General features: G+C 24.7%; 1 protein-coding gene across 1 annotated transcript in view; it reads left to right on the forward strand.

Moving 5' to 3' along the window:
• Positions 1-11,688, forward strand: part of LOC129975135 (uncharacterized) — a 42,188-nt gene that overhangs the window by 21,079 nt on the left and 9,421 nt on the right. The window contains exons 9-17 of the mRNA XM_056088086.1: positions 2,816-3,003; positions 5,213-5,317; positions 5,411-5,485; positions 6,427-6,477; positions 6,578-6,636; positions 7,667-7,843; positions 8,595-8,796; positions 10,295-10,341; positions 10,453-10,494. Coding sequence (XP_055944061.1) covers positions 2,816-3,003; positions 5,213-5,317; positions 5,411-5,485; positions 6,427-6,477; positions 6,578-6,636; positions 7,667-7,843; positions 8,595-8,796; positions 10,295-10,341; positions 10,453-10,494 — 946 coding nt within the window. The remainder of the gene's footprint in view (positions 1-2,815; positions 3,004-5,212; positions 5,318-5,410; positions 5,486-6,426; positions 6,478-6,577; positions 6,637-7,666; positions 7,844-8,594; positions 8,797-10,294; positions 10,342-10,452; positions 10,495-11,688) is intronic.

An 11,688-nucleotide genomic window follows, 5' to 3' on the forward strand; every position in this document is an offset into this window, starting at 1 on the left:
TTGTATGACTATACTGTCTATGATTTATACTGACATTATAAGTTCCTTTGTTTTGATGTGATATGATTGCAAGTGCAATGTATGTTGCAAGTGCGAAAACCATTTCTTGATTACTCACATATGGTCCATAGTTAACATATATCTTGTTTTAAAAAGTCAATTAAAACTGCCCTATTTCATAAGTCAGTTTGTTTATTCTTCAAAAAAAAAAAAAAAAAAACCCACTCGTTTTAACCTTAATACATCAAAAGATATATATTTAGATATGATAATAAAATTCAATCATTTAAAAAAATATAAAGAGTGTGGTACTTTATGCAAAATATCTTTTAAAAAAAGTTAGAGGAATTAAAACAATGCATGTTGAATATTAAAATTTGAGCATTCTATTAGAATGTGCTGAATTGACATTAGGCATTGGCATGATGTACATTGAGGAGTGGGTCCTTCCCCAACAGCCTATGTGTGAGTAGAGTGTGATCGATTCTCATTCAGGTAATAACTGTATCGAGCTTTCTGTTATATAATTCAAGCCAAGACTCAATGTCATGTTTAATGGAATGGAGCTAGTTTCCCTCTTTGTAGTCCTATTGAGTTTGCTATTCAGAAATAAGAATGCTTTTCACTGCATTTTGATGTCATTAAAAGGGACAGGAACTCTTTTCCATTTTATAATCAGTTGCACTTTGTCGCCAAGGAAGTTCTGGATTTTTAAAGAATTCTACAGAATGGGGACATCTTATTCTATTAAGTGATATTCCAAGCCATGTCATAGTTACTTGAAATTAGTAATGCAAGTAATGTTTGTAAGTAATGTTTTTGTTTTTATAGCAAGAAATCCCAATCGTCTATAAACTGTATTTATATGAAATTCCTTATTTCATTTTGGCCTTGTGTTCCCATGTGCCATATCGATATAAAATTGATTTTAATTAGTTTTTCATATAAAAATCTTCCATTCATTGAACAAGTTTCTTCCTACTTTAAAAAAGAAGCAAATTTAATCATTGTTCATAATTTATTTAAATATTCTGATTTTCGCCTTCATGAAATACATTTCTTTTATGTCTTTGGGCTCGCAAATATTGGTGCATGAACATTTTAATATTATTGCCCAGTTTTTAAATGCAATTACTTTTTATGATTTTATTAAAATATTCATTTATTAATTTTTAGTCTTATTATGGTGTAATATAACATGAACATTTGTATGTAATTGTACCAGTTGAAATATCAAGCAAATTTTTTTTATGAAAGTTTTTTTAAATTTCTTAATATAATTGTTTTTATTTTTATTTTTTAACTGTGGCTGAGGCAGTATACCCAGCCATACTTATTCTTACATTAAATTCAACAAATCCAAGTAGCAAATAGTTTAAAAAGTGTTACATTAATTGTTTTAAGCATATGTTGTAATTTAAAAGTTCACATTGTAGTGCTAAATCATTTGTAAATGAATCTGCTGTATTTTCTTGATTCAAAATGTTTATGCTTATAAATAAAGAAATGAAAGAAAATAGAGATTTTTGCCTTTATTTGTAAATTTTTATAGTATTTATAACAATTCTGTGAAAATGCAACTGTGAAAAATTTTATTAATTCATTTAATTATATTTAATTTTATTTTTTTAAAACAATGTTTATAAATATTTAATAAAGATTTATATTTCCAAAGTGGCTCAAAAATTCAAAGATAATTTTGTTGGTGAAGAAAATTCTGTATATGATTAGTGGAAACAACTATAGTATTACAATTATAATGCACAATGTATTTTAATTCTTGGAAACAAATTATTTTTACTTCATATTTTTATGATGTAATCATCACGAAAATTTTTTTTCCACTTTAAAATAAAAATTTCTTGAAAAATAATATATTGTTTCCTTTTAAAGTTGGAGTATGGCTTCTTTTATGGGAGTAATTTTATATTTAAAAAAAACAAAAAAAAAACTATTTAATATGGAATAACAATATGGGAATTTATTAAAATTCTTAAAGATTACAGTTATTACAAAAATATCCTTGATCAAAATAGAGTTATACTTATGTGGGAGACAATACTTACTTAGTAACATCTGATTTCTGCATGTAGAAACTGTAACTTGCTCTAAAATATTATGCTCAATATGTGCATGTAAGATCTCTACCTATAAAACATATAGACTGCTACCTGTTTTGAATAATTTCATTAAAATAATGGAATATTTTGAATTTGTATATTTTTTATTATATATTTTAAATTTTCATAATTTAAATATAATGTTTATTTTTTCCATATTGGTTTGTTAATTTTATTTTTGGTTAATATTTGTATTAAAATGGAAAGAATTTTATTAATTTAAATAAATTTAATTTTATATTTCTTTTTATAGGAAATATATAAAATTTTGTATTCCTAATATTTTAAATCATTTCAATTTCTTTGAACATAAATAAAAAAAAAAGCTTATTAACTTAGGTTATTCATAATTTTTTTTTTTATATTATAAGAAATTTAGATAATCATGTCTGAAGGTTTTCTTACAAACCAATTACTCTATGAAAAGCAATTCCCTGAAGGAAGATATCCTTTTACTGAAAGGAATTATTTCAATTTTTCAAAAATAAAATTTATATTCAGATCATTAACTAATCCCATTCACTTTATTTTTATTTTATATTTCAAAAATTTCTCTGACTTTCACTAAAAAGAGTCAAATATGTGTATAATTTGTGTTAAACTGTATTAATTTGTTTTATAACAATATTATTTTTTTATTTGTTAGCCTTTAATTATAGAATTCATTATTATTGTACTGGTTTGATATGTTTCAGTTTCTGCTCTGTCTATCATTGATGTATGGAATCTCCATAGTTCTAAATTTACATCATTGGGTTTTGAATGTGAAGTGGGAAAAATTATAGAATCTAATTTGCATTGCTGTGGAGACATTTTATGCCAGATCAATCCAGAAATGTTTCCGAGGACTGAGAGCTATAAGTTAACCATTTTTCAAAATCAGGTATGTTTCTTTATTCGCTTATAGAAGCAACTTGATTTTAAATAAACTTCAATCATCGCAATCAGTAAGTAACACATCAATTAATAAGTACCAGACTTGACTAATAATAAAATTTTTTGGCAACTTTTGGGAAAAATTCAACTTTATTCATCAAAATACTCTCTTTCAAGAATGATATATTCAGTTCAGTGCTCTTCTAATTTTGTAAATAATTTTTTTATGGAATGATTTATTTTTACTTTCAAAATATACTTCAACTTCGGTAATCACTTCTTCATTCGAATCAAATTTCTTTCCCTGAAGCATTCTTTTGAGGTCTGCTAACAGCCAGTAGTTACTGAAGGCCAGATCTGGAATATACGGTTAGTGGCAAACAATTTGAAGCATAATTTGTTCATTTTATCCATTATTTTAATCTATTTCTAACATTGTGCATGTCTTTTTGAAACAGCACTTTTTCATTTTTCATTTAAGGATGCTTTTTTCTTCATTTTTTCACTCAGTCAATCCAGTAACACCATGTAATATTCACTATTAATAGTTTAATCTTTCTCAAGGGAGTCAATGAACAAAATTCCATGCACAACCCGAAATACAGAGGCCATAACCTTCCCACTGACGTTTGAGTTTTTGGTTGCTTTGGACAGTTTTCATTGGCTGCTGTCTTTTTGATTCAAGTGTGTCGTAATGAATTTGACCAACTGTGAGTTAAAGCAGTGCCACTTTGAACACAGCTTTCTCATTGACAAATGTTCATGCAAAATAGTGAATGCATTGCCTTTTCATATCTTCAACTCCTCTGCTATCTCGCATGACTTCAATTTACAATTAGCCAAAACGATTTTATGGTCTCTTTTGTTGTTTTCTAGAACAATTGCAAACTTGTGTGCTCCTCATCATTTGTGTCTGTGCAACTGCATTTAAAGTCATCATATCACTTCTTTATTGTTGTTGTTGGAGCAGAATAACACTTATATCAAGCCATATATGAGCAGTATTTTTTGCCATCTAAAGGCAATATTTAATCAATGCACAGAATTCTTTTATTATTCCATTCCATTGTTTTTAAATAAACAAAAGTTGCTTCACTAAAACCATTGTAATATTGAAACTAAATGCCAGGTTGCCATAAAAGTTTTGACACATGTCGTTTGAAGGTTAGGACTACTAGGTTAAATTTAGAAAGGTTAGGAGGTGACCCAGGACTTATTGAGTGATGTGTTGTGTTGAAATATGTAATATTACCTTTTCATTTAAGAATTTAGAAAATATTAATGATACAGAGTTCTGAGAGTTCTTGGAACCTTGTATCGGGAACTCTGTAATTTTGCATTTTGCATTGCGTCTTTGAAAATTTGACGAAAATAGGTGAAAATCCATTATTTTTTAGGAGAGAAAAGAAAACCAATTTGTGACTTGGTTTTATTTTGAAAATTTCATTGAGAGTAAAAGGTTTTTCATATAAGATAGCTGTCATTAATTTATCTTTTCTCTCAGTGTAGTTTGGAAGTAGAGGGACAGAACTTGGATTATCATCGCAAACAAATATGATTCAGTTCCATTCAGATTTCAGCATTTTCTTAATCAAATTTTGTCATTTTTGAGATCAGTTAATTTTCTTTAATCTAATAATTTCACAATATTTTTAATATCATGAGCATTTTTTATATGGATTTATTATTATGTAGTTTAATTATATTTTATTTCTCACTGCTATCAATTCATTATTTTATGAAGTAAAACTTTTTTTTTTGTTCCTGTATTGTTTCTGCATAAAACATGAAGCAATTCAAGGAATCTTTTTTGAACAGAAGCCGGAGATATACTATTATTTTTTTTATTATGTTTTCATAATGCTTAGATACAGAATTGAATTATTCTTAATTTTGTAGAGAGTTATTATTTATGTAGCTTTTGTAAGGCAATTTTATATTTATTCTGAGAAATATTTTCAAACATGATGCCATTTCTCATCATCTATGCCCATAATCAAAAGTTATTCTCCCTAATTTATTAGACCAAGATAATGTTCTTGGACACCAAGATTGCTAAACAGCTCTCTTTTAGGTCTTGTTAATATTGTTTAAATTAAATATTGATAATATTGTTTAAATTAAAAATACATCAATAAATCAAGTTCTATAATGTGCACATATCATGCTGGAAAGGATAATGTCAGCATATCATTTCTTATATTTTTTCATTCCAGTTGCGTATAGTAGCTTCGGATCTTCGAGGCTTGCACTATGCCTTAAACACACTTGAACAACTTTTCACTTTATATGCTGAAGATGGGTCTCTGCCTACTCTTTTTGTAAGTAATGTTTGTTAATGTTTAAAATATTCTTTATGTTGTAAAAGAAATGATGTTCATATTTTTTAACATTATGTATTTATCTTTTTATAGATGAATGACTGGCCTCAGATACATCACAGAGGTGTTTTGTTAGATATTGCATATGGTGCCAGAACGCCAACTTTAGTAATATATATATATTTTAAAGATTTTCTGGATTTATTTTGTTTTAAAATGTGAATCTGTAAATTTCCTATAATTAAAGCATTTTTTGTTTGAATACACTGCCTTTTCAGTTGTCAAAAAATATATGCACAGATTTCAATTAACAATGCTATTATGTTTAATACCATCTCTGGATTAAAATCAGTCACTTACTGATATGGTAGTTATTTATATTTTTTAATTGCGACAAATATACTACTATATGAAATGAAGGCTATTGTTATGTAATTAAATTGATAAAAAATTACTTAATAAATAAGAAAAAATACTTAAAACTAATCATTATGCTGTAAAAGTCATGTTTCAGAATTTTAAACAATTATTCTATATAAAAATTTAATTTATGCAAATGGTTTTTTTTGTTGAAAATTTAAATTATAAAAATTTGTATTTGCCTTATAAAAAAACTAACAATTTTATTAAAGAATGGTAATATGAATTCAATTTTGAAATATTAATGCGATTAATGAAAAATATCCCGATTTTTGTTTTGTGTGCCTTTTATTATTAACAACACATATGATACATTTCTGCAGGAATACATGTTTTAACATTGTTGGAGTCAAATTTTATCATTATAGAGATTATATAAAATTTTCTTTTATGTAATAATGCAATATCTCAAGAATTTTTTTTGTATACATTTTATTGTTAAATTAATCATACTTGCTTTTTTTTTGTTTGTTCAAGCCTATCATGTCTGTATTAAAGATATTTTTATTTCCAATTGAGCTTTAGATGACGTTTTATTGTTTTGCACTGTGTAAAAGCCTTTGAATGTATGTTACTAAATTATATTTTAAATATGTCAGATTTATTTTATTATAATATTGATTATTAATTTGTATATTCTCTTTAAAATTTTCATGTATGTATTTGAATGAATGCATTTGCATTTTTAGGAAACTTTGAAGGGATATATAAAAACAATGTCTTTGTTGAAGCTTAATCAGGTAATTTGATTTTTTTAATTGATGTAGTTGCTTTTATCATATTAAGTTTACTTTATATGCTATTACATATTTTGTATCTAATTACATGTATATATTTTAGCTGCACTTATATTTGAAGTATGAACAAAATAGAGGGAACACTTTACCGTACACTGACAAGTAAGTCTTGAATTACTTTTAAGAAATTTGTTTTTATAATAATATATATGCTGCAGTTAGTAAGAAATTAGATAATATACAGGTTTACTTGTTCAGTAAATTTATGTAGAAAATTGTTTCTTTTCTCACATTACCTATTTAAATTGCAAATTATCTAGATAATCTGCACATTAACCATTATACGCTTCTTGACCCTTATTAACTATCCTTTAAATTTTAAACACAAATGAGTGAAAAAAAAAGTAGATAACCTGTTTAGGCCTATAGGAGTACACAGGTTAAATTTGTGAAAATTGCACATATTGTTTTGGTTTTTGAGGTCTTCCATTACCTAGAATACTGCACGACTAGAGCTTCAAAAAGTGCTATTAAGCAAGCACTGCAGTGAAGTGCGAAAATGAGTAAATCTTTAGAATTTGAATTTTAAAAAAACTACATTATACATGTGTAGTAGATCTAACATGATCCAAGGTGCACCACAAAAGGCAAACTCTGATTCGTTATTGGAGGACAATTTTTGAAGCATTTTTGTTGTGTCGATAAAAATTAGTTGATTTCTTCACGCCATTTTCTATACCATTAATTCACAAAAAAAAAAAAAAAAAAAAAAAAAAAAAAAATTGTGGTTGTATCTAAAATGAAAAAGTGAGCTATAATATCTATATGTAATCAAAAATTTTTCATTGATTGATTTTTGCTACAATCCAACATAAAGAAGAATGACAAAAATTGTAAAAGCGAAGTTATGACAATTATATTGTAGATGATGAAATTAGTTTTAAAATGTTAGTGGAAAGTCTCTGGAACTTTAGTGAGTTGTTTTATTTGAAGTTTTCTTTTCTGTTAAAAGTACTTTGAGAAACTGCTTGGATAATCTAATTAACTTTTTTGTGCCAAGCATGATGCCATTCAACATCATGCATTGTAGCTATTGATTTGGAAGCTTATTATTAAATATCTTGTTATGCATTATATTGATTTATTTTTAGGTTTTATGTCATAAAATTTAAAAAGGAAAAATATATTTCAGAGAGTTTATTGAATTGTCAAGGTTTTGTTCCGACCATTTCATCCACTTAGTTCCTGCCATTGATGTTGGTTGTAGTGATTTTAGTTGTACTGATACAAAATGTGTTGAAAAGGCTATTAACGTGAGAGAGAGCATTACTGATCCAGCTCATCGATTAATGGCTTTATTTTCTTCAAAGTAAGAATGGAAGAACATAATATTTTATTATTAGTGTATTAATTATTTTATCATACAACTTGAAATAGAAATATTTTGAAGTCATATCTGAAGTTGTGTGCTATTTTTCTGTAATGTTTTAGTATTTAACTTTCAGTTGTAAAAAAAAAAAAAAAAAAAAAAAAAAATGCCTGTTTTGGTTTTTTTAAAATTAAAATGTATTTTTAATTTGCAATGAAATTGGTATCTTTTCTTCCATGCAACTTTTGCTTATTTTTTGAAGTTGTAAAAGTAGTGCAATAATTTAGTATTAATGTGATGTGTAAAATAAATACTTTTTATACATAATATTTTGTTGGCAGTCATTTTCAAAGTTTTCTAATGAAATTTTTATATTTCTTGAAAGATGTGCTTTAATATAAGTAGAATTTCTTATTCCTTGCTTATTAAAAAAGAGTAGAATTTTTTTAAAATTAAAGGTATAATTTCTAATTAATAAGCATAATTATTTTGTTTTATTAAAAAACTTAAAAGAGGGAAGCTTTAATTCATAAAAATGTAAATATTGATTATAAAATATGATTATATAGATAATATAAGATTTAAGAGAATTTATTTCATTATATTTATGCCTGATATGGGTTTTATTTTTTAGCACATATTTTTAATTTTTGGAGTTTGCAAAAAGTATAATTTTTGTTTTTTAAGTTCTAGTTTTCTAAAAAGTCAAGTTTTAAGTAATTAAAAATCAGCCATTTTCCTCTTTTGTTAGGTGCATACAGATAGGACCAAATTTCTCTAAAGTAATAGCACAAGAATTTATTCAGTCTAAGAATTCGAAGCTCATTTGGGAAACGCTGTTACTTCCAAGCTCCACTACAGTATATCTGTGTTACAATGACTCTCTTCGGCCAGGCTCTGATTGGGTGAAGTTGCTTCCAGAGAATTGTATTTTAATTGACTATTGTTACCAGGTACATGCAACTTTGTATTGATTTATATTTAAAATTAATTTTTATATTTCCTTACTAAAATAATTTTAAAAAAATAATTTTTTTATTCCTTTTTAAAATAATTTTTTAAAAATTATTTTTGTATTCCATACTAAAATAATAAATTTTTTTTGTTTCTTACTAAAAAATTAAAAAAAAAATGTTTTTTTTTATTACTTCATAAAATAATTTAAAAAAAAATTGGAATAAATTTGAAAGAGTAAAATTATTAAAATCAATATGGATTGAAATATATATATTATAAAATATTAATTATTAATTTTATCTTGCTATTAATTTTCACAGTTTAATTTGCATATGAAATTTAACTTCTTTTTTAAATTAAAATAATAATTGTTCTAGAAATTATTTTATTTAATTGCATATTATAATAGTGTTGATGATTTTATGCTGATAAATTTTGTTTGCTATTTTAAAGAATTTTCCCTATTAGTTTTGAAATATTCTTAAATTAAAAATTTTTTAAGGATTTTTGATTTTATTTTCTCCGAAACTTGTGTTGTAAATGAAATGATTTGTTTTGAAAGAATTGGGAAATTACTACATCCAATTTTACATATTACTTAACTGAATTTTATACTGTCAATTATAAATTATTTTAATTAAAATTTAAAAAAATATCAGTTATAAATTATTTTAATTAAAATTTAAAAAAATATCAGTTATAAATTATTTTATTTGAAATTGAAAAAAATATCAGCTATAAATTATTTCATTTGAAATTTAGAAAATGAACCTGGCCATTTCAATTTAGAATAATTCATGTATCTGCTTATTATTACTGCCCCTTTAATGATTACATGTTCAAGAATTTTTTTTTCTGCGAGATCTGTTGGAACTTTTTAGCATATTTTATACAAATAATATTTTAAATCAATTTGACATTTGGAGCATTTTTTAAAAAAGTTATCGAAACATTGCATTTCACGTTTTCATATATTTTTGTTGATTAATGATGTTTTAAATGGATGCGAAATACAAAGTTTGTTTGGAGCTTTGTTAGAAATTTCAAAGTTTGTAACTAAGTTTATCATTTGGATTTATAAAATTAATAAATTATTTCTGTCTAGTAGAATTAACTTTTCTTATATAAGATTGAATCAATTATCAGCACTTAAATGATTGTTGCATAATGATATAGTTGTATAGTTTTTAGGTATAGACATTTTCTACTGTTGCTGTTTTTTTTAATGAATCAATTATTAATTTTTAAAATATTAATGTTATATACTTATATGCCCTTTGGTGCATGCATTATACATCAGATCGTATCTTGTGCAAATGCATCTGTTTGGGCTATAAAAAATGTGGTGCTGAGGAACACTGCTTGAAGTATTGGGAGTGTGTGTGATGAACCTCATACAAAAAAACAAAAACAACTTGTTTATACCTTATTTTAAGGAAAATTTTAAAAGCATGCAATTGTTTCAATATTGATTCCTGTTATTTTATTTTCTAGATTGAGCATAACTATGATCTAAATACTAAATTAATAACTTATGCTGGGTAAGTAAGAATTGAACTATCATTATAAAGTTAATTTTTATTATTAGAATGAAAAATGGACTAAGTGTACAATTTTTTTCATAATTTTATTTCTCTGATTTTAAATTAAAGGTTCAATGTATGCATTGGAACTGGTACTGCTGTTTGGGGAAGGTAACTGAAATTTTCTTGTTACAATATTTTTAATTTTGCTACTGATTTGTTTTTTTTGTGTGTAAAGCTCTGATTTTTTAAAAGTTATTTTAGAGAATTTTTTTTTATTAATTATAAATAGCATTAATATTTTTGTCGAAAACTAAAATTTTTATATTATTAAAAAATTATCTTAAATAATATAAAAATAACTTTTAAACACATTTAAGAATTTAAAGTTGCTGTCTTCACTGTAAATAATTAGAATTGTGATAATATAGTTAATTCTTTAATTTTTTTATCCTGGATATTTATATATTTATAATATTTTTTTTTACTACATTAATAATATTTGGTTTACTGACATATTGCATTGTACCAATCATAATAAACATGTCTATATCAGATGTGACACATTTCAATGGAAATATGAATTTCAGTATTTTTGGGATTTAATTTTATCGTTTGTCAGATCAGTTAATAATTTTCTTTTATATAAAAGCTCTAGGTTATTTTTAATATCTGGGCATTTATTTTGTATAAATTTATTAATTTTATTATTCAATTTATATATTGCTTCTCAGTTTTTACTTGTTTCATTCATTATTTTATAAAATTTAGCTTTTTTTTTCTTTTTACAAGTCTGTGTAATGTCTGCTATATTTATGGTATTAAATCTTTTTAAATTTTCTAGAAGTATCGCACCGTTTTGATTCTTCTAGACTTTGATTCCATTTATTACGCTAAATTAGAACTATATTACTCATATATTATAGTTCTAATAAGTCAATAATCAAATTATTGTTAATGATATTATCTTTAGAAACAACTAAAACATTTGAAATTCATAAAAGTCGATTTCGAGATCCAAGCATGGTTAATTTTTTTTTGTTATTGAATTACAAATATATAATAATATTACAACTACCATTATTTTATTTATTTTTTTTCCCTGATAGCAAATATTAAAATGGAATTTAATTTAATTAAAGAGAATTTGTGTTCTAAACTTAATATCATTAGATGATTTGCAGAACTTGATATTTTTAAATTTAAATCTGCCGTTTTTAAATATCACATCACAAAAATGTAGTTTGCTGGTCTGCATTGCTCACTGCATGTAAATATAAATTAAATTAAAAAGTGCAGATTTAAATGTATTACACAATACATATTCTAAAGCAATCACAATTACTTTGAAAATTTTCTAGTCCC

This window comes from Argiope bruennichi, chromosome 7 (assembly GCF_947563725.1).
Source record: "Argiope bruennichi chromosome 7, qqArgBrue1.1, whole genome shotgun sequence".
Lineage (NCBI taxonomy): Eukaryota > Metazoa > Arthropoda > Arachnida > Araneae > Araneidae > Argiope > Argiope bruennichi.